This window comes from Halichoerus grypus, chromosome 10, assembly GCF_964656455.1.
Source record: "Halichoerus grypus chromosome 10, mHalGry1.hap1.1, whole genome shotgun sequence".
Lineage (NCBI taxonomy): Eukaryota > Metazoa > Chordata > Mammalia > Carnivora > Phocidae > Halichoerus > Halichoerus grypus.
In genome coordinates, this window is record NC_135721.1 from 76022133 (window position 1) to 76041684 (window position 19552).

Below are 19552 nucleotides of genomic sequence, written 5' to 3' on the forward strand. Positions count from 1 at the left end.
TGCCTGTGAAGACGTTGTTTTTATAGACTGTCCCTGTAAATTTCTGTTGTAGATCACTCTTGGGGTCTTTCTCCTTTTATAGAACCCCCCTTAATATTTCTTGCAGGGCCGGCTTAGTGGTCACATATTCTTTCAACTTCTGCCGGTCGTGGAAGCTCTGCATCTCTCCATCCATGCTAAATGAAAGCCTTGCCGGGTAAAGTATTCTTGGCTGCATGTTCTTCTCATTTAGTACCCTGAATATGTCTTTCCAGGCCTTTCTGGCTTGCCAGGTCTCTGTGGAAAGGTCTGACGTTATTCTGATGTTCCTCCCTCTGTATGTAAGGAATCTCTTCCCCCTAACTGCCCTTAAGATGGTTTCCTTGGTTCTAAGATTTGCAAGTTTTACTATTACATGCCGGGGCATTGGCCTGTTTTTCTTGATCTTAGGAGGGGTCCTCTCTGCCTCTAGGACTCAAATGTTTGTTTCATTCCCCAGATTAGGGAAGTTCTCAGCTACGATTTGCTCAAATACATCTTCTAGTCCTCTCTCTCTCTCCACTCCCTCCGGGATTCCAATTATTCTGACATTGGAACGCTTCATGGTGTCACTTATTTCTCTGATTCTATTTTCATGGATTCTGAGTTGTTTTTCCCTGGCCTCCTCTTTTCCCTTTTTATCTATTATATTGTCTTCCAGGTCGCTTATTCGTTCTGCTGCCTCACTTACCCTAGCTGTTAGATTATCTAGATTGATTGGATCTCATTAATAGCATTTTTCAGTTCTGCCAATTCCCCTTTTATTTCTGCCCTTAGAGACTCTGTGTTGCCATTAATTGATTTCTCCATTCTAGCCATTGTCTTCACAATTGCTAGCCTGAATTCTGTCTCCGACATCTTGGTTATATCTGCATCCATTTGAAAATCTGCAGCATAAGTCATAATCTCTGAGTCTTTTCTGTTTTGGGGGCTCCTCTTCCTAGTCATTCTGTTGAGGGGTGGTTGAGGGAATGTATAGAGTCCAAATTATTGACCAGAACCCAAGCAAGATGCACCTGTTTTCTTGGGACCTTAGGGTTGCTGGCCTCTTGTTTTCCCAGCCTGTCTTCTGGGGGAGGGGCCTGCTGCGCTGTTACTCAGGCAACCCTGTTTGGGCGGAGTTGCCCTGCCCCCCTGTGGCGGGGGATGGGCTCAGTGGGAATCAGTCTTTGGGGCTTTTGTTCTCTGGCGCCTTTCCCTGGCGGCTTTCCCCGTCTCTTCCTCGAGTCAGAGCAGAAGAGACCGTTTCCAACCCTCTGTCTCAGCAGAGAGACCGCAGTGTGTTCTTCAGTGAGCTCTCCAGGCCACACCGTCTCCGTTTCTGTCCGTGCTGCTATAAACTGTGGCGGCCTGGGTTGTGCGCCCCTCCGCAGCGCTCCCAGTCCTGCCTCCAGGTCGGGCTCTTCTCTGCCCTTTGTATTGCGCGCAGGACTCTGCCGCTTGGGGTTTCCACCCCGGAGGTTGCAGTTCACCGGCGCGACCCCGGCGCACCAGGTTTCCGTCTCGGAGGCTGCAGTTCGAGTGCGCGCGACCATCGCTCCGGGTTTCTGTCCGGGGGGCTACGGTTCGCGTGCGTGCGACCCCGCTGGTCTGGTTTTCCACCCCGGGGGCTGCCCTAAAGTCCTTTCCCCGCCGCTACCGGTCTGCGAGTCTGTGCCCCGTCCGCAGCGCGCGCGGCTGTCGCTCACCGGCGGTGTAGGATCCCCACGGCCAGGCACCCTCCCGCTGCCGTTTATCCTCCGGTATCTGCCTGCAGAATCACGGCTGTCCGCTTCATACCTCAAAACCAACTGCCTGCGATATTCTGTTTGTAGAGATCCAGATCTTCTTACATCTCAGGCTGGTTTCGTGGGTGCTCAGAGTGGTCTGGTAGATATCCAGCTCAATTCCGGGGACCAGTTGAAATAGGGTCCCCTACTCCTCCGCCATCTTTCCCCCCTCCCCCTCTGCTCAATATATTTTTTATCTGAACTACATGGAAATCAGTACAGAACTATTGAAAACATCCATGTTTGCCATTTGATCACCTCCACAGGCCCTGCGACATGGTCCCACCCTGGTTTCTGTACTGTGGTAGAGAGTTTAATAAGTGCTGTGGATACTGGTGAGAGATTTAGGAATTTTGCCTTTAGCAGCCATGGAAAGCAGTAGGAAGTGGTGCTGGAGCTTGAGGAATAAGCTGGAGAGACGTAGGGGATAGAGAAGGAAAGCAGTTTAAGTCAGAGGGAACAGCACGAACCAAGGCATGAAAATGTGGAGTTACGTGGTGTGTTCAGAAAACACATTTTCCTTAACAATTTAGGTATTTAGGGGGTGTTCTGAGGGTTGTTAAAGGTAAAAATAAGTACCAGATCTTTCAAACTTTGATTCTTCACAGAAGAGGGCACATTTTTTTCTTACTCCTTTTCTGTCTCTTGCCTCCCTACACCCTGAGAGGCCTTGCACAGTTGTGCTTGATCTGTGTGACTGATGGTTTATTTGTGTATATGAGAAATTGCCTGCAAGCCTCTGTCACCTTTTGGGGACAGCCTCTAGAGGTGTTGGTGGCAGCTATAAGTGATCAAGTGATCCAGGTACTGGGGAGCTTGGCCTGAGAGACAAGAGGATACAGGGCACAGGTTATGAGCAGGAGGATGAGTTAATGGGGTGGCATCCCTTAGAAGAAGCCAGGCAGATGTGCTGGCATGTCTAGAAGCATTTTCAGAAATATTTTTGGCATGTTGTCCTTAGGAAAACTTTAGTGAGACTTATTTTTTCCCATCTGCCTTTGCTCTCTCTTCTACCTAATTCCTTAAAAGTTCTTTTCTTCTACGTAATTCCTTAAAATGTCCCCTGGACATTTGCTGGTGAAGGTAATTCTATAATTATAAAGATAAAATGTAATTTAGAAACACATGTTTTTTAAAAAAGAGTGCTGTATTTTGAATAGATCACATCATCATCATTTCTTCTGTGGGGAATCATCCAAAGGTTTTTTTAGTTGAAAGATTGGAACACTTCCTCGTGGATTATGTGGGGTTTAGAGGATCATCTACAAAATTGTTATTAATGCCCAGTTCTTAATATTCTTTTTTTTTTTAAAGATTTTATTTATTTGACAGAGAGAGAGAGAGCACAAGTAGGCAGAGCAGCAGCAGAGGGAGAGGGAGAAGCAGGCTCTCTGCTGAGCAGGGAGCCCGATGTAGGAGTCGATCCCAGGACCCTGGGATCATGATCTGAGCCGAAGGCAGACGCTTAACCGACTGAACCACCCAGGCGCCCCTGATGCCCAGTTCTTGATGGCAGAGGCCATGACTCAGTGGGCCCCGTTGTTCCTGGCTGCACGATAGTTCAGATGATGTATGTTGGTGTGTTTTTGTTCTGTTTCTTTTTTTTTTCTGCTTTGATTTTCATTAAGTTGACAGCTAAATCAGAACTGATCTATCAGTTTGTGGAACATTTAACACAAGCTGTGGAGAGTTACAAGCAGCGGATGGACTGGCTCACCAGCAGAAGCCGGCAGATTTTTGGTGTCGTCTTGGAACAGTGCATCACCATAGTGCTGGATTTTGGCGGCATGCTGGAGGAGGAGCTTAATCTGTGCCAAGATGCTCTAACAATGGTCCTCCAGGAGCAGGTGGCTCATATAGCCAAGTTTAATATCATACGGTGAGTTCCCTTTGGAAGGGAATATTTCAGTGAAACTTCATAAGTAGTTTTCATTTATTTGGAGTTCAGTAACATATCTTTGGGGAGGGAGGAGGTATTATCTTGTCATTTCCTAGAATGTGTAATTCCAGCAGAAGACCCACAGTGAAAACTTACATCTGCTTTGCATGTGGCATCTTAGTTTTGAAATTAGAAAACATTTAGAAACACACTTTTCTTCAATTCATGGCAAGATCAAAATATAAGAATAGGAATTACACTGAATATATACTTAAGGCCATACAAATCCCTTCGGTCATTTTAGATTTTAGCCCGAATAATGAATTCAGCCTTGTCACAGCTATCACTGTTTTTTTCAGCTGAGCTTGTGACTCCCCTGTAAGTTGACCCCCTTAATAGAACAGCAGGTGGCCGGCTTTATAGAATTTCCTGTATTTCAGAGTTTTCACAATCAATTATTTACGGATTCTTGGATTCAAGAGAATTTGGGCTCTAAGGCCAACTTTTCATGTGGAACAGTGGCTGTACCTCCCTGACAGGAAAAATCTGGATGAAGGAGGCATCTACCTAATTGAGTTTTTCTTTTGAAGAAAATATTTTCAGCTAAACAGATGACATCTTTGGGGATGTTGCCTAATTGTGTTCTATCCCAGATTTTTATTTCTGTCATAGATATATTACTGAAGGAATCACGTCTTAAGTCTGCAACGCTTTAGCTTTTTTGGAAACCTGTGCTATAGCATTTAGGCCACTCGGCCACATTTCTACCAGAGGGGCCACATAGAGGTGACACAGGTGTGCGGCAGCTTCTGTCTCAGGGTGGTTTATGAGGGACAGCTCAGGCTGGTTCATTAGTCCATGACTCACAGAATTCTTATAATTATGAATGCATATATGATTTATATAATTTGTTCAATTATAAACACAGAGATAAATAGATTCAAATGGCTATTCTTTCTTGGGGGATTCCATCACTGCTTTCTAAGTCCACACTACATGGTTTAATCACATGTTCCCAGGATTTAAAAACTAATGCTTTGCTGAACTCAATACTGTTTTTGATCCTGAAGAGGGAACTGATGGGAATTTGGAACAATGAAAACAGTGTCTTAAAAGAATTAGAAATAAAATTTTCGAGTGTTAAAATTGTCGCTGACTTACAAATCTTACTGCTGTGAATCCTTATAAATTTACTATTAGTGGAAGATAGTTGTATATAAACCTGCCTGTTTATGAAAATAATTCCCTCAATAATTTTAATGCAGCTGTTAATGTTTACTTTTTGAGATTGTTTAGTTCTCCTGTATGCATTGTCTTTCCTAGTCAGTACAGCTTATGGAAGGTAAGGGTGCTTTGGAGACTGATCTTAAACAGCTCGCCCAATGTATTGGTAACTTTTAGAGGGCCGGGAACTGTTTTCTCTCCTTCAGCTCTAGTGATGTTAAGTGGCTTGTCGCTTGCAGCTCTGAGACTGAGGGCTGACAGCTAGGTTGCCCACTGCCCAGTGACAGCCCCGTGGGATTCTTTTCAGGGTTTCCCAGCAGCCTGTGAAATGGCAGGAAAATGCTGTTCCTGTGACCGAGCAGTCCATAGCCGCTGCCATCAGTTGGGTTGAGAAACTGCCTTTTGAGCTGGCTGTGAGCCAGGCTAGCTGCCTGGATGCTCTGCTGGAAGCTGGGAACGACAAAATGGTAAGTGTGCATCCATGGTGGGCCCCAGGTCACATCGGTGGCTTCCAGTTTCTCTCTCTATACCCAGTACCCCCATACTGCCTTTCAGCTGACCTGGGTCCTCCCAGCAGCATCCCACAGAGACCCCATCACTGGCACTGGGGAGTCCTGAAAGTCTCAGTCCTCTTCACCTCTGAATTTGGAACCACTTGAGAAATAGGTGACGGGCCCCAAGTGGGGATCCAAATAGCAGCTTTGGTGATGGCAGAGCTGGAGAAACCAAAATGAGACTCCCTAACCCTGCCCCCTGAGCCTGGCAGGGCTCCCTCTGGGTGATTAGGGCACAGGGTCAACCCCCATTTAGCCAATGCCAGCAGGGCCACGTGCTGCTCACAGCCACTGAGCAGTGAGAAAGGACAGGGAATTCGGCATAGTTGTGCATCTCTCATATTTTAGTTCTGCTCTTGTTCTCCTGACAATTAGATAAATCAGTCCATCTCTTATGAGGGAGAGAGGTTGGGAGACTCTTCATAGAACCCCGAGGTTGAGGAATAGGGATTCCCCACATCTGTGTTCTGAATCTCTCCCAGTTCCTCTTCTTCACAAATGGATCTGTTATGTGCTTTCCAAGGTGAAGTATATCTACATAGATGCATCATCCATTTTTGAATATTAATGCATTCACATGTGCTTTTTGATAGGACCTTTTGGACATAAAGCTTTACCTGAAAGAAGTGCTGAAATGGTGGTGGTTTATGTTCTTTTAGCCATAAGGGTGTGTGTTTTTGTGAGTGATCATACGGATGGGACTTGAAGGGAGTGGCAAGCTAGTGGGGAAGGACTCTGGGCAGGTGGGGTTCTTTGGCCAGCCTCAGCTTCCCAGGTAGGGATAGATCTGCTTTCCTTTGGGATACAGATACTGAACTAATACTTATGGATTGATATTAATTAACACTTAATTGCTTCCTCTGCTCTGGACTCCTATAATTCTGTAGATTTCGAGCTTTACTCTGCTACATTAAGAAGTCCTTTCTTGGGCAAGGAGGCCATGTGCTGGCTGGCACCTTGAAAGGATAGCCCTCAGTGGTCACCAGACTGTTTATTGATACTGAGGATGATAGTTTAAAATTGGAAATGCATTGTTTATCCTTTCGAAGCCAGAGGAACAAATGGTTCCCATTAAAGAACAAAATAGAAGCTACTTTGTTCTTTGGCCTTTCAAGTTTGTTTTAACATCTGTAAAATTTCAATTGTCTGGGCACTATAATAAGCATTCAAGAAATGGAACATTACACAGGCTCTTGGATGAGTGTGTGTGTGTGCACATGCATGCCTGCATGTACACACACACACACACACACACACTCACTCTCGGGTGTTCTGTTTCTTTGTTCACCTAGCTACATTGGTCATAGCTGACTCTGGCGACCTGCCATGACTTGAAGATTTCCCAGTGACCTTTGATTTTTCTGTTTTACTTTCCTTTGGTTTGTGCTTCTCCTTTCTTGGATTCATCCCCAGCCCAGGAAATGTGGAACAATTTAGTGAGTTCCAGGCAAGTCCTATAGAAGAGGAGAAACCCAGAAAGAGGTTAATAGGCACTGATTATCAAATGCCACTTAAAAATTCTTGAGAAGAGACTATGGAGTATGGCAAATATAAAACATACTCAGACCACTCTATCCTCCCTCCTAGAGCTTATATCTGGATGTGGTCCCTAGGAAACTTCTAGTAACTGCAACTGCCTCCTATATAAAAATGCCATGCTCTATGTTTTGTGAGGTGTGGGGATGGGGAGAGGAATGGCTTCCCCTAATGGGCTGCCCCTCTGCTCTGTGCCTCATGCCCACCCCACTGAATTTCAAATTGATTCACATAACTGTTTTTTTCTATAAATAGAAAAGATATAAGGCTTAAGAAACTTTTGAACAGTAAATCTAGATACCCAGACTTTTGCTACTGATGATAACCTGCTTCGGGTTAGCATCTCCCATGAGTGAGTCCTGAGAAAAACCAAGAGAGTGGCTATTGTTTTGTGTTCAAAGATTAACATGGAGGTTGGGCTTTTGTATCCAATCCACATGAAGAGGAAGGGCTAACTGATGTGCTTGGTAAGGGTAAGGCGGATGCTCAGAGGTTACTGGCCTCTTTCAGAGCTGGGCTTTGTACCCATAGTCAGGCCAGAGACTGAACAGGCAGGGATGACTGAGGGTGAGCCTTCAACTCCAGAGGAGCCAGGCAGTGTGGGGTCTGCTTGAGTCCCAGCTCTGATGGCAGCACATGGAGAGCACTATTGATGGATGAAGTATCCTGTTGGATCCTGTGCAAAAGGGCCTGGCTCATTGGAAGGGCAGCCTGTGGGATACTGAGGCAATGTCTGGCATTGTCCTCAGAGCCCAGGTATGCCGTCCAGGCCTGGGTTTCTGCTCTGCAGTATCCTCTGGTCATAGGGTGCTTCTTTGGGAAGTTGGTAGCTTCCCTGGCCTTAATGAGGAGGGGTGTTGTGCCAGGAGGCCCTGGAAGGCCTGCTGATCCAAGATGGGAGAGGTTATTCGGGAAGAGAAGGCTGGTCATCCAAAGCCCTGATTCCCAGCTGCCTGAGAAGGCTAACTGAGGGGGTTTTACTTCTGCTTTCAGCAGAAGGCTACCTGCCCAAAGGGTACCTGTGTTTCTCTTTGTGGTATCTCAGCCTCTCTTCCATCTGGCTGATAGGCACACATTTGTTTACTTTAAAAAAAATAACCTCTTCACTGGGAGAGTAAATGGGTGAATTAGAGCCAGACCTATGTGAGTCCATCAGAAACCTTCACCACTGGACAGTAAACTGAAGGGCTGGCCATGCTAATCACAAGCATGGCAGTGGTTCAGCCAGGCATCAGATCTTTTAACCTTTGTGTCCCTAGAAATGGCAGTGCCTGGCAAGGGCTCGATAAATGTTGATCGTTGAAGGAATGGGAAAGAAGTAGTGTTGATATTCTTGAAGTTGGGGCTAGATGTGGGTCCAAGAAGTTTCCATTCCCCACGCCATGGTACAGACTTGAGTTTTTTTAATTGAAGGGTGGTAGTCTGCATGGGACCAGGCAGGTGGATTTACTGAGCCTTGTAGGACTCTGGTGGGGATAGTGGGTGGAGACAGGGACCCCGAAACCTGGCAGGCCAGAAAGTTGGTGGTGGTGTTAAGGGTGTTAAGCAGGGATTGGAGAACTGAGCTGGATTAACATCAAGAGGGCAGTCACCACCGTGTGTGTGGGGGGAGGTTGGAGATCAGAAAATCAGAAAGGGCCGAATAAGGAAAGGGCTACCACAGGTACAGGGAAGATCTGGAAGTCAAATCCACAGTCTGGAGTTGGTCAAAACTGTTGAAACAGTCAAAGTTTTATGAAGACCAAGACAATTTTGCTAGACCTCTCACTGCTGTTATGGGTGCCTTTCATTTGACTTTGATTCTTGCAGAGTGGAGATTTTGATGGCCCGAGGCTTCTGACAGGCTACAGCAGCGGATAGTCAGGGCGGAAGCAGCCACTGCCAGTCTGGTTCTTCTTTTCCCCCAGATCTGTGTCTGAGAAGATGTCAAGGCCTCTTTGGCTGGGCGGAATGCAGGCTGCCGTGGGCACTGCAGAGCTAATGACCCAGACAGAATAAGGCATTTCAAGGGGAAACAGAAACGCCCTACCCTCTTTTATGTAGTGTAAAGTGGCAAGAGTTTTTGATTCCCAGTACAATAGCCGAATGGAACCCCAAATATTGTTTATATCTTGTGTTATCAAATTCAGTACAAATTAGCGTTTAGGGAAATGCTGCTCCTGGCCCCGGCTGCTCCTGCTAATCCTCAGGCTCGGCCCCTGCCCTTAGCTACTGAGCTACTGAGGTACTTAGAGGTACTGAGCTACTGAGTTACTCAGAGGTACTGAGCTACTGGGCCAGAGGAGAGGGTTCCACTGAGGACAGTTCCCTTGAGCCCATACAACCTCACCCAGGTTTTAGTCAGGGACGTTGATATCAGGGGCTAGGAGCCTTGGATGGTGTGAGAGCCAAGGGAGTGAAAAGAGTGCCTGTCTCTGGCCACCTTCCTGTCCCAGGATCTTGCTCGCACAGTTCTGGGACTCACGTCCCTCCCTCCCTCCCTCCCTCCCTCCCTCCCTTCCCTCCCTCCCTTCCCTTCCTCCCTCCCTCCCTCCCTCCCTTCCTCCCTTCCTTCCTAAAGATTTTATTTATTTATTTGAGACAGAGAGAGTGAGAGAGAGCGCGAGAGAGAGCACAGGCCAAGGGGAAAGACAGGGAGAAGCAGACTTCCCGCCGAGCAGGGAGCCCCATGTGAGACTCGATCCCAGGACCCCGGGATCATGACCTGAGCCGAAGGCAGACGCTACACCCACTTAGCCACCCAGGCGCCCCTCACATCCGTTTCTAAGAGGTGACCAGCCTTGCCATGATGAGCTGACCGAATGAAGTGGTTGAAAGCAAAGGCAGAAGCTCATAGGGTCAGGCAGCTGGACTTACTAGCTGAAAGACCAGGTCAATTAACCTGTCCAGTCCTTTGTTTCTTCATCTGTAAACTAGGTGTGATAACAAGAATTCCTTTTCCACAGGACTTCTGTGAGCATTGAATAAAAGAATTCATGTTGACTTATCATCCCAAAGAGCAGATGACCCCACAGCCACATCACTTTAAAAGGCATTTTGCCAGTTGGTGGGGGGTGGGGCTAGGTGGCATATTTACTTTCCTCTCCTTTTTTCTCAGTGTCATTATGTGAGTGGAAAGGAGAGGCAGGGAGGCAGTGAGCAGGAGGGGTTGGGGGTGAGATAGGTGGTCTCATTGTAGAGCATGTCCCAGGAAATCCGTAGCACGGATAACCGAAAACACAGGCAATTAAGCAGCTGAGAAATGAACTTAATGAATAGTGAATAACCCTGGAGACTGAGTGAAGGAAAGGAAATCCTGGCTCACTGCTGGCTACAGCAATTTTTAGCTTGATGAAATCTCAAGGGAAAAACATTTCTGCACTCATTTCAGACTCTTGGGTCATTGCTAGAGCAGAGAAGCTGAGTTTGCGTGACGTGCAACAGAGATGCATGGTGTCAGAAGCCGCCGACAGACCACCTAGAGATGTTTGTCCTCACTCACCTCCCCGTTGAACTAACAAATCTTACAAAATACTCCCTGTGTCTGATCTCCTCTCTTGGGCCACGTGTGACTTTAGATCCTTATGTGAGGGTGAACCGGTCCCCGTGCTAAGCTTGGGCCCCCACCCAGCTGGAGCACTAACAGTGCAGTGCAGGGAAGCCTACTGAACGCCTCTCACACAAGCTACTGTGTAACGCGGGGGGAGAAGGGAAGGAGAATGCATTTGCTGGGAGAATATTAGTTGCCTAACAAGGAATGTAGAGAGCACCATTTCTTCCTTCTCTCAGTATTTTTTCTGTCTCTTGGCAACTGGCCGAAAGAGATATACAACATTGCTCAGTCTTTACTTCCCATTCGGTCCTTTTTAAAATCGGGGAGCGGGTTTGAAAGGCCTGAGAGAAAGAGTCACGGAGGTGAGGTGGGCCTTTTCGAGCCCCATGGGAGGAAGGTTGTCGCTGGAGTAGGCTGCTCTCAGCTCCCACTGTGGCCATGGCCTCCCTCCCAGCAGGGGCCCTCTGCCACCCTGCTCCCACTGCCCCTTTGGGCACAGTTGGCCCTAGCTGCTGCAGACAGGGTGGCCCAGCTGACCGTAAATCCTCTTCTTTCTGCGTCAGGTGGGTTTAAGTCCCAGGTTTGAGGTCGAACTGAGGTACTTGACTGTTTACCTTCAGCTAGCAGGGGTTTGTGATTAGAGCAGAGAAAGGCTCATGAGCCCTAAGGGGATGGTGACATCTATTTATCCCTTCAAACCCAATGCATTTTTTTGGGATTCTTCCCCAGTTTTTTGTGGAAACAGTCAATTAGGGGGTTTTAAGGGGTAGGTGTAGATGATAGGGATTCCCAGCTCTCTCTGGGTTTTAACTTTCTGAGATACATGCATGCATAAGCGCAAGTCCTCTTGTTTAAACTCAGTCACGAGGTACACTGCATTACCTCCCTTTTTATAAGTGAAGAAACTGAACTTATGTCACTTGCCCAAGTTCACAGAACTTGTTAGTGGCAGGGAGGTCAAACACCGTGGAAGGCAGCAGGCCTTGAATATCTCACTTCCTGATTTTGGTCCCCAAACGTCCTCACAAAACTGGGAGCAGTGCCGCTATTCTTGCCGCCCCCCCAGGAGCAAAGGCAGTTTTGTAGAAAGCATACTGCCAGGGAGTCCCATACAAGGCTAGGGCACGTCAGGGAGATAAACAGTTGGTACTATTGTCTTGCAGATTGAATCCATTTACTACTTTGTGGTGGGAGATGTTCCTGAGCAAACCAAGGGGCTCCTCCTTCAGAGGGCTTTGGAGATCCCATGTCCTGTCTGCACAGTGTCCTTCAATGCCAGAGGAGAAGGCACGACAGCTTTCTTAAAGGATCTGAGTGCCAAGACCCACAGCAGGTAGGCAGAAAATGTGCTCTTGAGGGACAGTGGGTGAGCTGCCTGCTTCCGCAAGATCAGCAGTGGTCTTCTTAACCAGTCTGTTCCTGTGCTCTCCTCTTTCCGGTGGTCTTTAGTCTCTAGGCCTTTTTTTCTCCACGCTGTATTAATCTTGCCTTGTTACTTTCTGTAATTCTGATGGTTTGACATCAGGGTCCTTGCCCCCTCCAAGGCCAGCTAAGTCCTAGAGAGCTTAGCTGACTCACCCAGGAGTGTACCTTTCATATGCAAGCTAACTGATCCAGAGCCCACTCAGTGCCAGCAGGCACTCATGCTCAGGCACTAATCATGCCGGGGCCCAGTACTGGACAGCTTGGGGGAGCTCCTACACCCCAGAACCCATTGAAGTTATTCAACTAGCCCATCCCAAACCTGCCTGCTCTGCCTCACCCATTCCATGCTGCAGAATCCACACTAAAGACTCTGGCCCATGTTTTCCCCTTGTTCCCTCATGCCTCCTGATCGGCCCTGGTGCTTCCCTGTGTGGCCCGGTGTGATGGGGTGTGCCCCCTCCTCTTGAGAACTGTATTAGTAGTCAGTTTGGGTCGCCATAACAGATACCACAGACTGGATGGCTTAAACAATAGAAATTTATTTCTCACACTTCTGGAGGCTAGGAAGCCCAAGATCAAGGTGCTGGCAGATTTCTGGTGAGTATTCTCTTTCAGGCTGCCTTCTTAACTATATCCTCTCATGGGACAGAGGGAAGGAAGGATGAAGGGGGAGAGAGAGAGAGAGAGAAAGCACAAACATGCCTGTAAGTTCTCTGGTATATCTTCTTAAAAAAATACTAATCCCGGGGTGCCTGGGTAGCTCAGTTGGTTAAGCGTCTGACTCTTGATTTCTGCTCAGATCATGATCTCAGGGTGGAGAGATCAAGCTGCCCCATGGGGCTCTGCGCTCAGCAGGGAGTCTGCTTGACTGCTTGAGATTCTCTCCCTCTCTCTCTGCCCCTCTCTTTGCTTGTGCACATGCTCTTTCTCTCTCCCTAAAATAAATCTAAAAAAAAAAAAAGTACTAATTCTGTTGGATCAGGGCCCTAGCCTTATGACCTCATTTAACCTTAATTACCTCCTAAAGGCTCTATCTCCAAATACGGTCAAATATGGTTACATTGGGGGGTTAAGGCTTCAACATATGAATTTGGGGGGTGGGGGCCACAATATAGTCTATAGCAGGAACTGTGAGTAGCAAACTGTATTTTCAGTGGCAGTTATACTGATCTGGTGGCCTCATCATAGCTGAAAAATAACCGAATCTACATTTTAAAAACATACCCATCCCCTTGTCTGTGTGGATAGGTTTAGGTCCCTTGTGGAGAGAGATCAACTACTTATGCGTTTATAAGGAGAATGACTGAGTTCTTGCCTCAGTTAGCCTGTCTGAAATGGGTACAATTCCTGCCCTTGAGCATGTGTTCCCAAATTTGATTGCTCATCACACTTGCCTGGGGAGCTTGTTAATAATTCAGAGGTCCAGGGCTTCACCTTACAGCCTGATTCTACATAATAGAGGGGATCCTGGGACCAGGAATTTAATCACTCACTTTGCATAAGAGCTGCCTAGGGAGTTTGATTAAAATGCAGATATCTTGGCCACAGCCCCAGAGATCCTGATTTTTGGGTGCTAGGGGAGGGCCAAGAATACTCATACTTAACAGGATCCCTGGTGATTCTGAAGACCACTGCTGTGGCTACCATTAAAACTTTGAAATCTTTTAACATTAGGTGTTTGGCTTCAATTCTGGGTTCCTAAATCCCCCCAAATACAGGGGGGCTCACTGTCCTACTTTTGCTAGTGGAAAGAGTAAAAGGCAACTGGCAGGACTCCCTGTCTTGCTGGTCCTCTGCTTGATTCACGTGGGGCACTTTCTCTGGGCAGGTGAGAGGTTAGGGAGTAATTTAAAATGGGAGAAGCTGCAGTTCAGCTCCTGATTTTTAGGCCATGTACCATCGAGTGTGAGTTTTCCCAGAGAGGACGATTTGTAGACATGCTTTTCTGTCCCTGCTCTGGCCCTTGCAAGTGAGCCCAACCCACAACCGGTGGGGTTCCTGCCTGCTCCACCCCTGCCAGATCCCCAAGTCTCTTGGTTGGCCTCTGCACACCCTTGGCTGGTGAGCCTCAGCTGAAGTGCAGTCATTATGGAACTCTAAAGGGCGTGCCCTGAGCTCAGCTTGCAGGGAGGCTGGATTCTTGGTTCCCCCGTGCCTGAGTCTGTGTCTGAACAGAGCCACCAACCTGCAAAGCATGTTTTGCTTTCTGCATAAATGAGGTTGTATTAGCCAGAGGAAGTGTCTGCCCTGTTCTCTTTTCTAATCTGGAGAACAGATCAGAGAGTAGAAAGTCCTGGGCACCAAAGGCCTTGGCACTCAGGGTGTGGGACCTGGCAGGACAAACCTCAGCCATCCCCCCTCTGCTTTGTAAGGAGATCACAGGTCAAAGGAAGCTGGCCATGTCTGCTCTGGTGGAAGCACCTGTGGGAAGCAGGCATGGCCAGGTTAAGGGTCCATTGGCCTCAAGAGGGCTGTTGGGACAAGGCTGGCTTGTGGATTGCCATTGTCATTGTTTTAGTCTCACCTGAAACCCTCTAGAAATAGGACCCAGGCTTTCCGTGGCCCAGGTAAAGCCCCCACACCTCTCCTACCATCTGTGCATCCGTCTGTCCATCCCAACCCCTGCTTCAGGATTCTCTTCGTGCTGAGAAACAGGCAAAGGTGGAACTCTTAAGGGGTCAGAAGAGCATTACCCGGGGCGCCTGGGTGGCTCAGTCGTTAAGCGTCTGCCTTCGGCTCAGGTCATGATCCCGGGGTCCTGGGATCGAGCCCCACATCAGGCTCTCTGCTCCGCGGGAAGCCTGCTTCTCCCTCTCCCACTCCCCATGCTTGTGTTCCCTCTCTGGCTGTGTCTCTCTCTGTCAAATAAATACAATCTTTAAAAAAAAAAAAAAAAAAAGAGCATTACCCAGAGATGATCTGTTAATCTGAAAGAAGTTTCCTGCTATCATTGACTTTTTGGATTCCAGATTGTCAAGGGTGTGCTTAGCCCCTCATTTTGTAGACCACACCAGTGCTTCTTGAATCCCCCAGGGATCTTTGAACCAAGTGCTTATTCTGACTCAGTAGCTCCAGGTAGGGCCCAGGAATGTGCATTGCTAAGCAGCTCCCAGGTGCTGCTGCTGCCCCTCGGATCACATTTTGAGGAGTCAGGCCCTAAAAACTTGTCCACACAAGAATTCTTTTCATTAGGGTTTCCGCTTAGTTTCTGGGGAAGTGCATATTTGCCGAGTTAAAGTTGACTGAAGCCCGTCGGCAATTGGCAGATGAGCCAATGGTGCCTGTTGTCACCAGCTTTCAACACTGAACCCACAGGGCCGTGGGCACTGTTGAGGCCTCATTAGACTGTTGGCTTGTCAACACTCTGTTGACATGATTGAACCCTGGGAACAGAAGGATAAATATAAAGCAGAGGGTATCATTTTTCCAGGGTCAATACATACCATTTGGTTGGGTTAATTACCCTCTAAGAGAAGAGAAGAGTCATGCGTTAAAACCCCAACAACATTCACAGTTCGCTCTTCTGTTTTGCCTCCCTGTCTTTTGTTTTGGCAGAACTGACCAGGTACAGGGAATAGCCGTGAAACATCTAAGATGCTCGGCACCACAGCAGAGCAAATTCACGGTCTTGGGAGAATGAGTAGACATGCACAAATAGCACTACTAGCCTAATGTTGCAAATCTCTTCCTGTTTCAGATTCCATGCATTTGCAGAGAGAACAGAGTGTGTGGAGTTTCCCCCACTTGCCGTAAAGGATGGTGACAGTGTAATTACTTGGAATTTAAGGAAACTGAAAGGAAAACGCCCTCCAGGTACCTGGGATCCAAAAAACACACAACAACACAGTGTGATTTTCTGTAACTTTAGGAAATAAAGCACTAGGTAGGGACTAATGGAATCTTTTTCATTATTTATATGGTCCAGGGGCAGTTCATGATATTACTGCTGAATCTGTCAGCTTAGCAACAGGCATAAGTTTATTACCACCCAGGGAAGTGGCCTAAGTTATGTGCGTTGAACGAACTTGAGAACCTTCTGGAGATGTGGCCCGAATGTTTCAGTGCTGGACTCAGTTCCTGGGAAGGCAGAACTGCTCTGCTGCCCAGGTTAGCGGATGCTGTAGCCAGGATGCCAACACATCTTGTGGGTTTTCTGCCGCCCCACCCATCAGTGATGGCAGACAGCGGATTGACCTGCCTCTTGGGAGGGCCAGGGCCCCGGCCCCACAGGAACCTCTGTGGAGGCAGAGTGAACTTCCCCTTTTTATCAGAGAGTATGATCAGAGAGTTTAACAGGCATAGAAAATGAGGTCACCAAATCAGTGAGGAGTAGGTTCAGAAAAAACAGTGCTGGAAGGTTACTCAGAAAACCAAGAGGTGGGAGTTTCTTTGGGGCTGATGAAACTGCAAAGTGCCAAAGATACCGAGTGAACCCTGCTGAGAAAAGCAGGGAAGGAAGCTCGTGTTCGAGTGTGAGATGCTGTGGTGTGACCCAGCTAGAGGTCTGAGAGAGCCCATCCTGACCTCCACCCTCCTACTCATTTTGTTATTGACAGAGATCTCTAGCTTCAGTGTAAGGCAAGAACTACTCTTTGCGAGAAGCAAAGAAGCTGCAGGATACATCTGCTTAACAGGTTCCTCTGTTCACATGATGGTGCTACAGAGGCTCCCGGGAGAAGAGCATGGGGCCTGAGGAGGAGGCGGTTGCATTAAGGGGCTAGGGGGTCAGGAGACCAAGGCAGGAGTTTGAGTCACAAAGCCTGTCCCTGATAACACACTTTGTGGATTCAGATTCTTAGTGCCCCCAAGTGAGCAGGGGAGAGGTTCTGCTAGAGCTCTTCGGTGGCACTGCTCTAGGTAGCTTATGCCTTTGTTCTGATGGCGAAATGGCTATCTCCAGAGAATTTGAAAAAATGTCAATTGTTAAGCAAGGTTAATAACGCTAATCTAACAAAAAAGAATTAATTCAGGATGTATGCCATGCCTAGTAAAAGTAATGTACAAGATTAAGCCTAGTGGTCAATGTTTGAATCAGGGTAAAGAGTGTGAGGTGTCACCGGTTTCCCAAAGCATGCCAGTTTCTGTAAAGGGGTTCAGTTTTGGCTTATGTGTTCCTTGGCAACTTAGTTATAAAGGGAAACCGATCTGGCTGCATAGCTTACATTTTCAGCATCTACCATCTTCCCCAACCCTGTGACTCATACAAATTAAATTATAGTTTAAACCATTTTCTTAGTCTGAAGTGCTCAGAGCATGGCCTGCTGTTCTAATGCCATTTCAGTGATCCCACGTTCTGAATTTGAGGAGAGAGCCCAGATCCTAAATACACGATCTTGTCTCCTCTATCAATCATGGTGTCCCAGAAATGCCAACATTGCATTTCTCCCACTCAAAAACTGCCCAGAAATCCTTGACAGACCATTCTGGTTTGGAAAATGTGTGGTTTCCAACCCAACCCGAGGCCTCAGAGGCAGATGATCAGTCCTTCCTGCTCAGGTCCCGTTCCCCATTTCCCACCTTTGGGGTCAAGCATTTGCCAGTATGAGTTTGCTTGGGCCCCTCTCCGGGCTGGGGAGGGAGGAACCCCCCCTCAGGAACGCCTGCTCAGGAGTTCTTGGTGCCTCCTGTTGCATGGAAAGGAGAGACTGAATAGTTGGAGGGACACTGCTCAGAGAACTGACCTGGCAACTGGAAGAGATTTCTTGCTTTTCCTGCTATTACTGACTTTCTAGACTCCAGATAATTGGCTTTCAGAGTATGACTTCCCATTACCCCGTGCACTACCCCAATGTGGAAAAACTCTAGTCAAGACAAATAATCGTTTTAAAAACTGTAGTAAAATGTACGTAAAGTAAAATATACCATCTTAACTGTTTTTAAGTGTATAGTTCAGTAGAGCTAAATACATTCACATTGCTGTGCACCCAATCTCCAGAACTCTTCTCATCTGCAAAACTGAAACTCTGTACCCATTAAAACAACAAACCCCCATTCTCGCCTCCCCCAGTTCGTGGCATCTACCATTCTACTTCCTGTCTCTGAAATGGACTATTTTAAATATCTCATAGAAGTCATTTTGTGTCTGGCTTATTTTACTTAGCATATGTCCTCCAGGTTCATCCATGTTGTAGCGTGTGTCAGAATTTCCTTCCTTTTGAAGACTGAATAATATTCTCTTGTATGTATAGACCATGTTTTGTTTGTCCATTTATCCATCAGTGGACACTGGGTTGCTTCCTCCTTTTGGCTGTTGTGCGTGGTGCCTCTGTGAACATGCGTGTACAAATATCTCTTTGAGACTGTGCTTTCTGCTCTTGGAATATATACCCTAAAGTGGAATATCTGGATCATATATGGTAATTCTATTTTTAATTTTTGAGGAACCTCCATTTTGTTTTCCACAGTGGCTGCTCTGTTTTATGTCCCCACTGACAGTGCACAGTTTCTCCACATCATCTCCAACATCTGTTGTTTTCTGTTTTTTTTTAGTTTGTTATCTTTTTGGTTTTGGTTAGTTGCCATCCTCATGGGTGTCTGGTGGTATCTTATTGTGGTTTTGATTTGCATTTTCCTAATAATTAGTGATTTTGAGCATCTTTTCATGTGTTTGTTTAAATAATATTACAGTGCAGTGTTTTAAAAGTTCAAAATTAATGCCAAAAAACCCATGGTGATCAAAAATGTCACAATTTTAAATAAAGACAAGCTCCAGCAAAGATGATGTGTTAAGTCGTATGGGAGCCTGAGGTAAAGGGAAAAATGTATGCCTCTGGACACATGTTTTAATTTGTTATTTTTAATGATTGTTTCTGGGTTATTAAAAGTGGTTGAAAATATCGGGGGGTGGAGCAAGATGGCGGAGGAGTAGGAGACCTGGATTTCGTCTCCTCTCAGGAATTCAGCTGGATAGGGATCAAACCATTCTGAACACCTACAAACTCAACAGGAGATCAAAGAAAAGAAGAGCAACAACTCTCTGAACAGAAAAGCGACCACTTTTTGGAAGGTAGGACGTGCGGAGAAGTGAATCCGAGGCGATATTCGGGAGGATAGACGGCGGGGGAGGGGCCTCCGACGGCCGCTTCTGGCAAGTGATAGAGCCACGGAGCACAAAATCGGAACTTTTAGAAGTCTGCTCCGCTGAGGGACGTCACTCTGGTGGCGAAGTGGGGGGTGGAACCCTCGCGGGACAGTGTGGTCTCAGGACCCTCGGGGTCACAGAAAGACCGGGGGTGCCTGAGTGCGGCAGAGCTCCCAGGTATCGGAGCAGGGAAGCCGGCTGCAGAGACGGAGCCCAGGCGCGGGCTCTCAGCTCGGGGTTGCTATAAACCGTGATCCGCGGCACAGTCAGGCCACTGCTCCTCCAGCAGGGACCCAACAAGCGGCAGATCCGGGGAGACTCACCTTCTTCCCCCGGGAGGAGAGGTGCGGGAGTGCACCGCGGGGATCTGCTGGGTTTGGAGACTCCACCCGGGGTCGGGTGCCAGATAGAAAGGCGCGGTCACAGGCCGGGTGAGCGCGGAGTGCGGCCGGAGACCGGGGAGACGGGAGTGACTGACGGCTTTTCTCTGGGGGCTCACTGAGGAGCGGGACCCCGAGTTCTCGGCTCCGCCGG

General features: G+C 47.5%; 1 protein-coding gene across 1 annotated transcript in view; it reads left to right on the forward strand.

The window, feature by feature from the left end:
- Nucleotides 1-19552, forward strand: part of VWA3B (von Willebrand factor A domain containing 3B) — a 221656-nt gene that overhangs the window by 19728 nt on the left and 182376 nt on the right. The window contains exons 4-7 of the mRNA XM_078057455.1: nucleotides 3416-3666; nucleotides 5198-5357; nucleotides 11676-11845; nucleotides 15635-15750. Of these exons, the coding sequence (XP_077913581.1) occupies nucleotides 3416-3666; nucleotides 5198-5357; nucleotides 11676-11845; nucleotides 15635-15750 (697 nt within the window). The remainder of the gene's footprint in view (nucleotides 1-3415; nucleotides 3667-5197; nucleotides 5358-11675; nucleotides 11846-15634; nucleotides 15751-19552) is intronic.